At 44.6% G+C, this 14847-nt stretch overlaps 1 protein-coding gene and 1 long non-coding RNA gene across 13 annotated transcripts in view; one reads left to right on the top strand and one right to left on the bottom strand.

The window, feature by feature from the left end:
- The window catches only part of LOC308200006 (calcium-activated potassium channel subunit beta-2), a 130586-nt gene extending 124932 nt beyond the window's left edge, over window positions 1-5654 (bottom strand). The window contains exons 1-2 of one of the 4 annotated variants that reach the window (XM_080605009.1): window positions 5558-5654; window positions 5331-5428 (exon numbers count right to left, since the gene is read on the bottom strand). In XM_080605009.1, coding sequence (XP_080461135.1) covers window positions 5331-5368 — 38 coding nt within the window. In that variant the 5' untranslated portion in view covers window positions 5369-5428; window positions 5558-5654. Of the gene's footprint in view, window positions 1-5330; window positions 5429-5557 lie in introns of those variants that run through there. The other 3 variants (XM_080605010.1, XM_080605013.1, XM_080605014.1) reach the window with 3 other exon arrangements.
- LOC308200010 overlaps window positions 1-7884 on the top strand; it is a 30600-nt gene extending 22716 nt beyond the window's left edge. For 7 of the 9 annotated variants that reach the window (XR_013955151.1, XR_013955154.1, XR_013955155.1 and 4 more), the window contains exons 2-4: window positions 320-488; window positions 3414-4406; window positions 5381-7884. This is a non-coding gene — a long non-coding RNA (uncharacterized lncRNA). The remainder of the gene's footprint in view (window positions 1-319; window positions 489-3413; window positions 4407-5380) is intronic. The other 2 variants (XR_013955152.1, XR_013955153.1) reach the window with 2 other exon arrangements.
- The last annotated feature ends 6963 nt before the right edge of the window (window positions 7885-14847 follow it).

The following is a 14847-nucleotide window of genomic DNA, read 5'->3' as shown; positions in this document are numbered from 1 at the left end:
AATGGGAAACACATGCTAATTTCTGCCTGTAAGGTTGTTAGTAGTAATCTGCATGGGTAAATTTTTGGCAAGATGGGATTTTTTTGGACTAATGTACTTATGTGGCTGCCTTTAAGAGCATAATTGTAACAAATGTGATTATCCTACAATTCTCCAAGAGAGGCTGCACTGTGAAGGGGATGTGAAGGTTTGCTTCCAACCTCGGCCAGGCAGCACTCGTGGCCGCCTCCTTTAATCAATACACTGAGGCTGTTTAGGCTATACAGTGGTGAATTACATCCTGTGTTTGGTGCATCATCCTTTTCTTTCCCTTCTCCAGTCCTGGTGGGTCAGGAACTGTGACAACAGGGCAGTCTGCAAGCAGCAGGACCTTGGCGAGACCTCCCTGTGCCCTGGCTGCGTGCTGTGCCACTGCCCCTTACCAGCTTTGGTGCCGGGCTGTAGCTGGGAAAAGCCACATCGCTGCACTGGAAATGACACAGTGGCAGGTACGGCAGGAGGGCAGCACAACGTGGAAAAAGTGCTATCAAGCTGGCACCCTTACGGTGTCCAAACTAATCAATGCTAGAGTAATTGTGTCAGCACATTATTGACGGTTTCTAACATCAAACGTCCACATCTTAATTCCAGTCAAATTACCTGAACCCCTAAATATTCTTGTGTAAAGTGCAAGGTGGGTGTAATGAATGTCTGTACATGGCCGAGATAAGACAGCATGAAGAGGCTTACGTGGAAGAGGCAATTCAGAACTAATCCCAGGCTCTGCTGCATGGCAGCATCTCTGAATGCCTTATCAGCTAGAGATGAAGAGCAAGCGACTCTTGGACGTTACCATCTATGCAGTTTCTGAATTGTACTAGCCATAAAATCTTTTAAGCATTTTTTCCGAATCCACATAATTCACAGGAAGATGGGGAACAAACCGGTAATGGAAAAGAGCAAGTGTAAGCTAGTTAATAGGCCATACTGCCATTTACACTCAGGCTGAATGTAAAAAGCTTTTTTAGAGCAGTTCTAAGGAAAATGAGAATCAATCCTTTTGAACCTATGCTGTTTTACACAGTCTGAGGAACTCGCACAAAATGGGTATTCCCTTTTTCAGCTCATGGAATATAAACCACAGAGTATTATTAAAAAAAATATATATTTCTAGATCTGCTGTGCTTAATACTGTGAAATTCCATGATTCCAGGGATACAGAGTAACTTTCTAAAAGCTGCTTACCCATATCAGGTACTGCAGGTTTTACCGTCAATTCCTGACTTACTAGCAGCTCTCTACAACAGCTTGGCTTTTTGTGGCCTCATATTCCAGTATTTTCCTATCCTGAAGCTTCCTAACTTACAAGGTATAGTCGGATCCCCTCAACCTAGGTTTCTTCAGTGATTGAATAAAGCTGCTGGAACTTATCATCCCAAAACAAATCTGATGCTGGTTTTCTATATTTCCCTCCAACCTGTTACATACTGTATGCTCTGCTTTCCTAGCTGCACACATTAAGGTTTCAGCAACCAAGCAAGAAGTATCTCTTCGCTCTTGCATATCAAGCAAAACAATGTTAGCAGTGTTAGGTCAATATACAAAAAAACCTCTTTTCTTGCTAATTAAAATTCCCTGTTCCCAGTACTGTGTGTGTGTGTATATATATATATAAAATAACAAATATATATATTACTTGTTTCCTAACCCAGGATCACTAGAGTCTATCTTATTTTCACTTTCTGGTCTGGCTTAAGAAGCATTAAAATCAAAGAAGGAGGCTAGTCAAGATCTGAGGCTCTGAGAGGTTGCATTTTTTTTTCTCCCTATGACTTATCCTTCTGTTTGGTAATTGCTCTTTTTTGTGTAGATCTGGTTGAGTAAAGCCTTTGCCTGGGTATTTTAAACCCATTTTAGAAAGAGGCCCTGGAGAAAGAATCAGGAAAGATGAAAGTATGAGCAGAAATTCTTGGGCACAGAGAACTTGAGCTAAAACTCTAAGACCCCAGACTTTCAGATACTTTTTAATGTCTGCACACGTATCAAGAACAAAATATCTATTGGAAGATAAATGTTGCCAGTAGTTCTCAATAAATTACCAGAAGTTTTGGATATGCAATAAATTGGACATTTTTTTCCACTTCTTTAAACACCACAGTATAATCAGAAATAGATAACTGCTGGTTTCAGCATAGCTTCATACCATCCAGGAAATAAAGTGTCAGACAAATCTTTTATGTAAAAGCAGAAATTTCATTAAGAAACAACAACTGAAACACTTCCTTTGTTAAGCATAATTTGCAGTTCAAAGACACTTGCCTTTCAAAATCTCTGCTTTGATTCCTGTCAGATGCAGAGGCAGTGATATATGACATGACATACATCAGTTAACTCTCAGCATAAAAAGATGTGATGATTTTTCTCTAATTGAGGGGATGGGAAAGCAACTTTTTTTTAATGAGCTTGAGAAATGATTTTAAATGGCTGTCAAATATTTAGCATCGATTAGTAGATAATTCAACTAAATGGAAGATATTCAAATTCTAGTTTTGCCCATTCCCAATGCTTTGCTTTTGAAAGCATTTTACTTTCTGACATTTCAGGCATTTATAGAATAGTTTTTCCTTTTATATATATATATATATGTATATATCCTATGTTCAAATTTGCCTGCTGACTTCAACATGCCACTCTGATAATTTCTGAGGAGACCAGTCACCTCTTCTCTAATGGTATATTCCAATTTAGAGGTTTCAAAGTAGTTCTATTTTTTTTTTAATTTCCCTGTGTTATGCTGGGTTTTTTTTGTTTGTTTGTTTGTTTGTTTTCTCCTAGTTGGCTGCTGTAGTATTTCTTTTTCTTTATTCCCCACTGACTCTCAGCTTGTTTTTATATAACAGGTGGATATTGTTTTGTGTACTTTTCTTTCTGTATTATTTTTCTTAAACTTTGGATTCTACAATTAGCAAGATCCTGCCTTTCTCTTTTAGAAATCCAGCTAGAATAATTTGGGCAAAATGTGAGAAGCAGAGGAACTTGTAACTCTGAACTGCTCACAGCAGAAAGCCAAGGTCTGTGCTCCAGCTGAGAGCTCAGGAGACAGGGGGTGGCTGGTCCTACCTCGCCCTCAGGACCTCACGTGGCTTTGCTGACCGCATGCATAACCAGCAGGTTATTTCTGTGAGGCCAGAATCTGCTCCTTCAGATTTTACACAGGCTGGAGGCAGCATTTCAAGTTGTGTTAAAAAACAAACAAACAAACAAACTGGAACAGCAGTGGAAATAATCCCTCATGTAAGTGAGTTTAAAATCAGGCTATGAAAATAACTGTATAGGTTAGTAATGATTGTACATCCCTGTTTCTGTATGCATCAGTGGTTCAAGATTATAAATATAACTCAGCTGTCTTCCTTCTGTGTTTGTTCCTGACACAGTGCTTTCTCTCTCTTCCCTGGATACCAGGCTTGTAGCTGGGAAGTGTGACTGACTCTGTCTCTGTCTCAGTGCAGCGTAAAAAAAGCAAACCTCTGTAGCAAGAAGCATATTGGAGGCCTTGGTGGAGGAGGAAGGTTGTACTCTGAAAAAGCAAATGTTCAAAGGAGCCATAGCTGCTGCTTCGAGCAGAGTGACTCAGCCCTCTGGGCATGGGTTTGCCAACATAAATGCAGTTTAACTCAGCGTTTCCATGAAACCGATGAATTGACTGTCATAATTTGAGGTCTGCTACTGCCGTGTAAAAACTTCCATCCGCTTTAGTGAACTTTTTGCGGTGGAAAAGGGAAGAATAAAGCCAGCACATTTGATTTATCATCCGTGCAATGCTGCTATCTAACTAACAGCAAGACACAGAAGCACTGTATGAACACCCAGTAAGGCAAAGTTCCTGCCTTAAGGACTTTTGGGTCTACATGGGAGAGATCAGGCAGGAAGTGAACAAGAGCAGCCAGAGGTGGTGTGACTGACCCAGACGTGATTCAGATGTCCCAGTTCAAGGCTTGTCCTTGTCCTAAGACCTTTGCAGAGCTAAAGTCCTCTCATAAGTTACATATCCTTCACTCAACAAAATGCAGCTCTGCTTTCTTGTACATCACAGCACGGAGGAGTGTTGTGTCTGGTCTATGTGACGAGAATAATCTAATCTAGGAAGCGTGTAGATGCTACAAAATATTTTGGGAACTCTTTCACACATGAACTACCTTTGTGCACATCTGAGAGCACAGTAAATAACATTGATTTCTTTTTTTGGCAGCTGAGTCTGAAAACCTAACTCTAAAAATCATGATAATGCAGTTGGAGACCAAAAATATACTGTAAGTGTGCACGCAGAACTAATGTGACTTGGGGTTTGACATTGGAAGCAGTCTGCAGACAAGGAGTGATTTTTCAGAAGTATTTGTTGAACAGTATGGAAAAAACCCTCCGTCTCAGTAAGTTTCAAGATACTTGAAAGATAATTTAGAAAACAGAAAGAAGGGGTATCAAGAATATTTATTTTTTTAATGCCTGATCTTGATGCACAAGTAGTCTTGTTTGGATACAAACCCCTTTCTCCTGGTAAACCTTTGCCACTTTTGTACAACACAATAACCAAGACTCTTTTCACCTACCCAACTGCCTGATATGGCACCCTATGGGTAAAAGATCTGAATGTCATCAAATCCTGTACTGAATGGTTTTCCTTTTAAAGACACCATTTTCAATTTATCTCAAAGTCCAGCTTAGCTCTAAGTATCTCTTTTACGCTGGTACCACCAAACTGTATCAACATTATAGGATTATGAAGCGGGATCACTTACCCTGTCAGCTCTGTGCTAGCATTATGGCTTCACATTGATATTTCCAGCAGAGCAAATGCTGTATTTTATTAGTTACAGAGATTCATTGTGCATCCAGAAACTGCCCTCTGCACCCTGCTTTCATAATAGGATTCAGTACAGCTGAGCAAATACAACCTCTATAATATATGAAATACAAGAAGATAATAGGAGCAGGATAAACCCTCTGATTAGCTATAGTGCGCACTGTGAATCAGAAATACAGAGATGCTTTGCAAGATGGGGAAAAAAGGAAGAGGGCAAATGTACTTAAGGTCTGCCATGAAGGCCTAGTAAACCCTGCTTAAAGGATTTCTATCCTAACCAACTCTGTAATCTATACCAAAGGCCTGAATGAAATCACTACTTCAGTATATTTTCAAGCCAGACTTTAAATTCTTAACATTGCAGTCAAATTGCAGGGGAAACCGAAACACAACAAACCAAATCCAATGCACTAGTCATTAGCAACCTCCAGATAATGAGCTGACGGCAATCCCCCAACCCAAACAGCTTGATCTGGTCGTTTCTACTTACCTCCATTTGTCTCTTGGATATTTAAAGCAAAGGCTCATTTTGTCCTGCAGATTCGGTGCCGCTGCTCAGTATTATCTTGCCTGATCATAAAAAGGCTCCTGACCAAAAGGAAGAGGAAAGCAATACGTAAAACAAACACAGAAGCCCAAGAGGAAAGCTACACCCAAAAGACCAGCACTAATAGCAACTGAGAGACAGGGAAGGAGAGAACACTCCCAGTTACTAACTTTTTCCATTGATACATCTGCTACAAAACAATTTTGCTGCAAACTTCTCTTCCTTCTTGCAAGCAATGCTTTGCTGTTTTTGTAGACTTCAGATAAGCTGCACAATGAATGTGGGGTTGGTTTGTTTGTGGTTTTGTGTGTGTGTGCTTTTTTTTTATTATTATTATTTTTGTGTCTTCCTTTTTTGGACCAAGTAAGCAAATTAGTGAAATATGAACTAGAAACTCAGCTGACCACTTTATAAGCATAGTGCTAGGCAGCAGTTATCACAAGGTGCATTTGTCCATACTTCAGTTTTTTGTTTTTAATTCAAAAATCCTCAGTAGAAGCAGAGCGATATTTGAAACAGCTGCCTACGGGACTTTCTGGCCAGAGAGCCTTCGTGCTGCAGAGGTGAATGCTTAGATGATTAATAACTTAATTTTTTAAGAGCTTGATGGGCAGGCAGGGAAAATATGCCACACTGTCCTTGCCTCAGAGGTACTTTTAGTGCCAAAAAAGAACTTCCTTGAGAAGGAGAGCCGATGATTTCACCTCTAAAGACTTCAGGACTGGAGGGACTTGCAGGGGGCAAAGCGGGATTTACCGCAGCAGCAGGAGCCGCTGGGCCCTCACACCGTCCCCCGCAGGATTTCAGCCTCTCCAGGGCTGCTCCTTGGTGTAGGTCACTGAGTAGCGACGCGTGTGTGCCCACAACGGCTGTATGGAAACTTTTCTCGCTGACATTTAATATGTGGCTCGGAACAAATAACAAACAATTTGGTGTGAATTAAAAAGTTTTGACAGTTCCATTTTGCCAAGTGTTAGTCAGAAAGGAAAACTGATGGATGTGTCATGTTTGAAAATTCCCAGGGTGTAGGAAACTCATTTGTTTTTAAAAAGTTAGGATCAGATTCTCCCCTTGTTTCAGAACAAATCTGGACCTATTTCGGGGAGGCTGATGGAGCTGCACTGACAGAAATTAAGGTCGTGCCATTTACCAGGGTAAATGAAAGCAGCCTGGAGCCCAGTCAGAAAGTGCTGCGTACAGCAGCAGAGGTGGGAAGGAACAGCTGCGGACAGTAGGGCTCACACCGGTCCCAGTAAAGGTAATTTTAACATGCGCGCACACACACACACACCCCTTTAACTCTCCTGGCGCCATCTTGCTGTTGCAGCTTTCCATCTCCACACACTGAGGTGATATGTTGATGTGTTTTAAGAGTTATTAGTCACAGGCCAGGTATAAAGCTGTCAGGTTGACTCCTGGGGAAAAGGTGTCTTCTGGTCTCCGCCTGGGATATTCTGAGGCCTAAAGGCACTTGGTTCCCAAATCCCGTTAGGCCCAAGAGAGGCAGAAGTGTCCCCGGCCCTGAGCGACCCGTTTCCTTTGGTCGCTGCTCTCTGGGCAGGAGGGAACCTCAACCAGAAGGCAAAGCGCAGCAGACACACCTCCCCACAGATGCCTTACGGCCTCATGCAAACACCAGAGCAGAGTCTGGCCAAGGCCTGCGCAAGGCCTCTTTAAACACTGTACAAGGGGTGAGCACAGGTTTCAGAGGAACGGGCTGCTGAGCTGCATCCCTGAAGTCCTTGCATACAAAACCAGACTTTTGCTAAGCCTGGAGGAGCGGCCCCTTTTTAAAAGTCTTTCTGGATCATTTCTCTCTCTGCTCCTTTTCGTCCGGCACAACAAGGAGTTACATGGCAGCTTGCTTTTTTCCCCCTTTTCACTTCTCTCTCAGAAAAAGCATCCGGCAATGCTGTCTTTGGGGCTGGTTAAAAGCTTGACACACCAACTCTGAATAATTGAGCCAGGTTAATGGCAGAGCATCATTTACATGCCTTTCAATTACTTTTAATGAGCCTGGTTGGTGCAGGTGTTTGGAGTAATTGCCAGCTATAGATTTATTTGGTTTTGTACTTGCTCGCTGTTCAAAGCTGGCCAACTTAGAAAGGAAAATCACCGGAGTAATTCCAGCACAATTATATTTAAGCTACTGGTTTGCAAAGGGCATTTGTGTAGGTTGGAGCAGAATATTTTCTTCCTTGTTATGAATGCAGCATTTTCAGCACCATAGGTGACTTTATCAGGATTACCAGACCCTGCCGTACACACCAGCAAGGGTATGGTTTACAGCCAGCCCTGAGGTTAGTTAGCACCAAAGCAGATGGAGTTGGCCTCTTCTCTCTGTATCGTTCTCTGTATTATTTTTACTAATGCTTGAGTATAATACATTTCTGTTCTAATTAGTTGCAGCTATATAACTGCATCTTACTCTGTGGATACCCTTCCTTTGCAGCGCTGCTTGCCTGCCCACATGGTGACCTGGTTTGGGGACTATAATGGGCAGAAAATAAGGCTGCAGGTATCTTCTCTGCCCATCTAAGTCCCTGAACCAGGTCTTTAAGAAGGCAGACAGCAACGATGTTTGCATAAGGGAGGTGGTAGGCATGGCCTGCTCAGGACACTGTGTATGGGGAAAGGAGGAGAGAGGAGTCAGATTATCCGTTAGATTGTCTGTGTTGGACTGGACAGTGACTGCAGGCAGATGAAGACACTGCCATCAGTCCAGATGAGAACTGGTCCCTCTGTTGCTGCACTCACATTGCCAGGAGATACCTGGTGCCACGGCAATTTGACACCACACTGAAGGGAAGCATTTCTGGCCAGAGCCCAGCTCAGCAGCGCACTCGTCAGGCACCCAGCCCTTGGCCGTGTTGGCTATGCCACGCTGTGCCTACACAGCAGGAGCTGTGGTGGGAAGCTGGGCCCAGCTGGGAGGGTGCTCAGAAGGATCAGGGCACCAACAAACAGTCCCTACTCTGCCATCTGCACATGCTGCTAGTGCACTGGCAATGTGGGTGTATTTTTAAGCCTGCTGGCCTTACCGCAGGGCAGTTCGGTGGAGCTAAGGCCAGCTCTAGGCCAGCAGTGCTGCAGTCAAGCTTTAATTCTTCAAGACAAGGTCATTACTGATCTGCTCTGCTTGCCTCGCTGACGTGTTTTGCCGATCAACTTATTCACTGAGTGTGGCCCTTTGCACGGCAGGGAGCTGCTACATTGGGAAAGAGAGTTCTCTGTGAAGCTTTAAGTAAGATTTGTTTTCTTTTTTTTTTTTTTGTGCATTTGGAAGAAGCTCTGTGCTGACATGTCAACATGATTTTCTTCCATCTGTATGTGTTTATCCTTGAATTAGAACAACTCAGAAGCCATATAAGGGGAAAATAATTTTAGTCCATCTAATACATCCAGGAGGTCAAATTCAAGATTGGCCGCTATTATGTATTTTCTAGAGGTAATATTCTAGATGTGTTGCTTCTATTACCTTGCATAGAGGATTTTTTTTTAGCTCAATAGCTAAAAAGGAGGTTCAGAAGCCAAAGGAAGTTTGCAACAGTCTTAGTCTCACCACCCTCCTGGTAACTATAATGCCACTGTGCCACCCTCATTCGTCTCTGCAGTGTTGACACTTTCTCTTCCAAAATCAACTTTTAATAAATGTTGACCATCCCAGTCAAATTCTTTGTTCTACTGTTGTTCATGTTTCCTACTGACAGACCCTCTAATTGCATTTCTCTATTTTTCCTTTCTCCCTTCCTTTCTCCCTTCCTTTCTCCCCTCCCCTCCCCTCCCCTCCCCTCCCCTCCCCTCCCCTCCCCTCCCCTCCCCTCCCCTCCCCTCCCCTCCCCCTCCATTTCTTTCTTCTTTCTTTCTTTCTTGACACAGCTTTGCAGCTGAAAGTGCTATAGGCTTGCCTGTTTAATATGACGATACAAACCCCATCCATGGCTCTGCGGAGGATGAGTGGTTTGCAGACTGCAGCCTGATGGCTCTCTCTGTTTCTGTGCCATGCTTCTGTCAAGCTGAAAGCATTAAGTACCTTCCTCTTTGACAGCATTAGAAGGCATTTCCACAATGGTGGAGTTTTATGGCTGAGTCTCATTATCAGCTCTCCCAGTGGTGTGGGGATGGACGGGGGCAGGATTTCCAGTTCACAGGACAAGGCAATTCACCCTTAATTGACAGATTTTCAAAAGAGACCGACAAAGCTGTATTGAGCATTTGCACAACTTTGGCCTTAACTGACTTGCTTGGAGTCATCAGTGAACAAGTCTGTGACTGTCAGATTGACCCGGCTAACTCGAAGAGAGAGTAGATGCCTCGCATGGTGTTACAGACTGCGCTACTGCAATTTGACATTATAGACTCCAATGTTACAAACTTGGGTTTCTCCACAGTTAAGGCTACAGGTTATCTGACAGCTGAGGAGACGCTCTCCAAGTCTAATTTTCAGATTTATGTACTCAGACTTTGCCTGCTAGTCTTTCAGCTCTCAAAGCACTTCACTGGCTTAGGCCAGAGGCAGCATATACATTAATATGGTCACCTGTTTTATGTAACATAAATACATGTAATGTGAGGTGATGTCCATTGCAATGAAGTACTAATGAACTCCACAGAAAGGCGGAGCTGATTGTAGCCAGCTTTGTTTGGGAACAGAGATCAATGCAAATTAAATTTGTTCTCACAATAGCAGCCGGAGCCCTTGGAAAGCAGAAAGGAGCTGGAAAAGGGCATTTGAGAAGAGATGTTAAAAAGTGATTTACAGGAGATTAAAGGGTGACATAAAATACTAGTAACCATAAAAAGCCTGGAGGCTACTCTATAATTTGGTGAAGCAGGAAAACCTACTCTTGGGAAACAAAAGAGGAAAATAGAAATAGAGGAATCGACCTGTACTGAGAGGGGGGCTAGATTGTAAATTCATTGCAATCAACAGTAATTTTCCCACAACAGGTCAAGCCCATATTGCTCTGTTGCAACTGTTGCACAGGTATCTCAGCGGTGCAGAAAATGGTGGAGGGCATCTATGCTGCTACTTTTAAAGAGGCAAAATATACTGTCCTTTGCTCTGCAGACAGGATTGGGAATGATGGATCTCACCTACTCCTTGAGGCTGCCAGGTAGCTACAGTGCTCAGGTCAGCGGGCAACAGTAAAGTTAATTAAGTGCAATGATGTGATGAGGGTGAAAGTTAAGTTAGTGAAGGAGGGGTTGAAATTTTCTCTTCCATTCAGTAAAATATTAAAGCCTCTTCATATTTTTACCCTTCCCTTCCCTTCCCTTCCCTTCCCTTCCCTTCCCTTCCCTTCCCTTCCCTTCCCTTCCCTTCCCTTCCCTTCCCTTCCCTTCCCTTCCCTTCCCTTCCCTTCCCTTCCCTTCCCTTCCCTTCCCTTCCCTTCCCTTCCCTTCCCTTCCCTTCCCTTCCCTTCCCTTCCCTTCCCTTCCCTTCCCTTCCCTTCCCTTCCCTTCCCTTCCCTTCCCTTCCCTTCCCTTCCCTTCCCTTCCCTTCCCTTCCCTTCCCTTCCCATGTTACAGCCTCTTCACATTGTTATTTGGCTTGGCCTGGCCTGGCTTGGCCCGGCCCGGCCTTGCCTTGCTTTGCCTTCCGTAAAATCACAGAATCACAGAATTGTAGGGGTTGGAAGGGACCTCAAGAGATCATCAGGTCAACCCCCCCTGCCAAAGCAGGTTCCCTAGAGCAGGTTGCCCAGGTAGGCGTCCAGACGGGCCTTGGATATCTCCAGAGAAGGAGACTCCACAACCTCCCTGGGCAGCCTGTCCCAGTGCTCCGTCACCCTCACCGTGAAGAAGTTCTTTCTCGTGTTGGTGCGGAACTTCCTGTGCTCCATTTTTTGGCCATTGCCCCTTGTCCTGTCCTCACAAACCACTGAAAAGAGGTGGGCCAAATCCCTCCGTCTTCCACGCTTAAGGTATTTATACACATTGATGAGATCCCCTCTCATTCGTCTTTTCTCAAGGCTGAATAGACCCAGTCTCTCAGCCTTTCCTCATAGGGAAGATGCTCCAGGCCCCATGTCATCTTTGTGGCCCTCCACTGGACTCTTTCCAGGAGATCCCTGTCTTTTTTTGTACCGGGGAGCCCAGAACTGCACACAGTACTCCAGGTGAGGCCTGACCAGGGCAGAGTAGAGGGGGAGGATCACCTCCCTTGACCTGATGGCCACGCTCCTTTTAATGCACGCCAGGATCCCGTTGGCCTTGTTGGCCACCAGGGCACACTGCTGGCTTATGGTCAACCTGTCGTCCACCAGGACCCCCAGGTCCTTCTCTGCAGAGCTCCTCTCCAGCAGGTCATCCCCCAGCCTGTACTGATACATAGCGGTTGTTCCTTCCCTGGAGCAGGACTCTACACTTGCTCTTGTCGAACCTCATTTGGTTTCTTCCTGCCCAGCTCTCGCTGAATGGCAGCACAGCCTTCTGGCGTGTCGGCCACTCCTCCCAGTTTTGTACCATCTGTGTACTTGCTGAGGGTGGACACTATTCCCTCATCAAGGTCATTGATGAAGATATTGAACAAATGCTAAATGTTCAACATTTAACACAATTTTAAAGCTTTTTCACACTGTTATTTGGCCTTCCCTTCCCTTCCCTTCCCGTTTTAATCTTTTTTAAAGAGAGATCCTGAACACTCTTTCTCCACGTTTCTGTCAGAAAACACCACATACACTATAGTTTTGTGATGTTTGACTATACTGTTGATCTTCCAGACACAATCTGTGTGAAAAATTCATTTTGCGGGGATCATGTTGTCCAAGGAGGTCGTCATCTCAGGCAGCAGTTTATGGCAGCACAGTGAGTTACCGAAGTGAGACAGGATTTCTTCTGAGGGTTAAGGAGAGGGTGTGAAAAGCCAGTCTCCCACTAAGCAGATAAAAACTACCCAGACTCCGAGACTCAACCTTGGATAAGCACATGTGGACTCCTCAGAGGGAGAAATGAGATCGCGTTTCTCCACCTAAAAGTCAGTTTGTTTATGGTTGACCAAAGGAACCATTCTGTGGTATAGTTTTGGCTGCCCTGGCATCGTGTGCTTGATTCCCACTGCCTTGCAGTCCTCCCAGGCCGTGTGGGATGGCTGGTGTGGGTTTTGGTGGCCCTGAGGTGAGGGTGGCAGCACCCTCGGTCCCACCGAACCATAGCCCTCACAGCCAAGCGGACCTCCACAAAATGGCTCAGCCTGACCAGAAAAACGCTTTCTTAGCGAACATAGCTTCCTTAGGATACTTCAGGGGAGTGAATTCGGTGTGACAGAATTTTACAAGTCACTTGAAACGTAAGGCCTCCTTCGACTGGAGAACAATTTTGAACAGTCACATTACAATTTGGTATTACACAATACGTAGACCAAAATGTAAACTTTCACGAGGTTCAGCCTGTGCTTCTGACCCCGAAACGGCTGGAATACGTCATAAAAACAGACAGAGCAACTTGTGGAGCTCCCCTGGTGCCAGGCACCCTCCTGTGGGGCCGCCCTGCTGCACCCGGCACGGCGCCTGCGGGTCCCGCCATGAGGCCGAGCCCGCCCGCCGCGCGGCCGCGGCGCCACAAGATGGCGCTGTCGCCATGGCAATGAGAGGCCGCGCGCGCGGGCTCAGGCAGCGGCCTGAGGCAGCGGCCTGGAGCTGAGTTTAGGGCTTTCACTGTCACTTCTTGTCACCCCGGCCCTGTGTGCACACCCCGGGCTGTGCCTGACCCTGCCTCCCCACATCTGGAGCCGCAGGCTGGTGTCCCGCCTGGCCTCAGCCTCTTCACGTCCTTGTGGCCCTCATGGACATCCAGAGCTGCACCTGGCTCTGGTTCCTCTCGCTTAGGACCACGGGCTGGTGGCATGTCCCGTCCCCATCACCCCGAGCTCCCCGATGAGGGAGGCCCAGCCAGCACAGGGGTCTGTCTCCCTAATGGCCTCCTGGCTCGCTTCAATAGCCCAACATGGCTTTAGTTCCTCATCCGCCAATGGTCTGGCAAGGTGCAAGCCCAGTTCCGTGTGTGCTGCCACTGCCTTTCCGATGGGGTTCAGGCCAACCCACTCAAAAGTAGGTGTAACACAACTGAAGCTTTCTGTGGACTTTCTAGGTTACGTTAAATACACTTTGAAAACAAAAAATACATTAATATTGTGGCCAGCAGCGTGGCAAGGATTATAGAAAAAAAAAAAGGCTTTGAAGGAATATTGTGGGGAAAAAAATGATTTTGTACTCTACTGCAATATCTTTGTGTTAATAGATTGGCCCTATGAAAGGAAAGCAAACATAAACTTGACAACAACTGGGTATAACTGCACTTGTGAAGAAAAATGGGTACTTTTGTAGGGCTGACAGGAAATCTCAAGTCTGACGTGTAGGGACCTACAGATCACCCTTACCAGCGCAGCATCAAACTCACTCCCTTGCTTCCAACAAAAGAACGTATTTACATTAGGTGCTTTCAGAAAGAATTTGCATTTCCTAATAGGTTTTTCATAATTTTATGTGCTTATTGATTTCCTGAAGGTTACTATTCCTCCTATATTTTATTCCCAGTTAAGCCTACCTGGATAGGTAGAAACAGCTGAATTTTTCTTTGATTCCTGCTAATTTGGCCTCATAGTAATTCGTGGCAAACGCTTCACAAGTTAATTATGTGTTCTGGGAAACAAGATTTCCTATCATCTCTTTTACTGGCCGTTGCCATTTAATTTCATTGGCGCACCTCTTGTCAATAGAGTGCAAGGCACAGTAAACCTTTACAGACTCTTTTCCATTTGTTTTTCGTAAACATCTGCTAATGTCGGTTCTAATTCACTTCCTACTCCTCCTAACTTTAATTTGATCTGTTTCCTCATGAAAGTCTTTTGCATATGAATAGTTGTTCTTGTCCATCCTTGAAGCTTCTCCATTTCTGTGATACGGTTTTTCAAAAGAGGAGTCTAGCTGAGACAACAGTATTAAAAATATGGAGGTGGAAAGTGGAAAGAGCTAGTGCAATTCTGCATACAAGTAGGAATGCTAGGCAGGAAGGGGAACTTGTGTTACTCTGCAATAATAATGACAAGGCCGTTACTCAGTGTGGTTGGTGTTGGGTCCTACTGACAGTAGCTCCAAAGAGATGGTGAAAATTTGGGACTGAGGAGCCATGAAAACACTGAGTACCTCAGAAAATCTTCCCTGCAGGGAAAACTTTCAAGGCAGCCTGTTTGGCTTTACAAATTTAAGAAAAATCTGATCAGAGTCTTAAGTAACCTTACAGAAAGAAAGTGAGTTTGATGATAAAGCAATCTTCAGTCTGCTAAAAGAAATGTAAACAGATAATTGAGGGTAGTGGAATGTAGATTTACAATAAGCTGCAAAATCCTAATAGGATGATTTGCTGTCAGAACAATTCTCTGGAGGCTTTGGTGGACCTCCATCCTTGAAAGTTTTAATGTGATTTACCTAAAAATCCTGTGATTTAACATGGTTCTGCT

Source organism: Anser brachyrhynchus (assembly GCF_964034855.1).
Source record: "Anser brachyrhynchus genome assembly, chromosome: 9".
NCBI classification, from domain to species: Eukaryota; Metazoa; Chordata; class Aves; order Anseriformes; family Anatidae; genus Anser; species Anser brachyrhynchus.
Note: the sequence above shows the minus strand (reverse complement) of the source record. Positions and strands in the feature narration are given on the sequence as shown.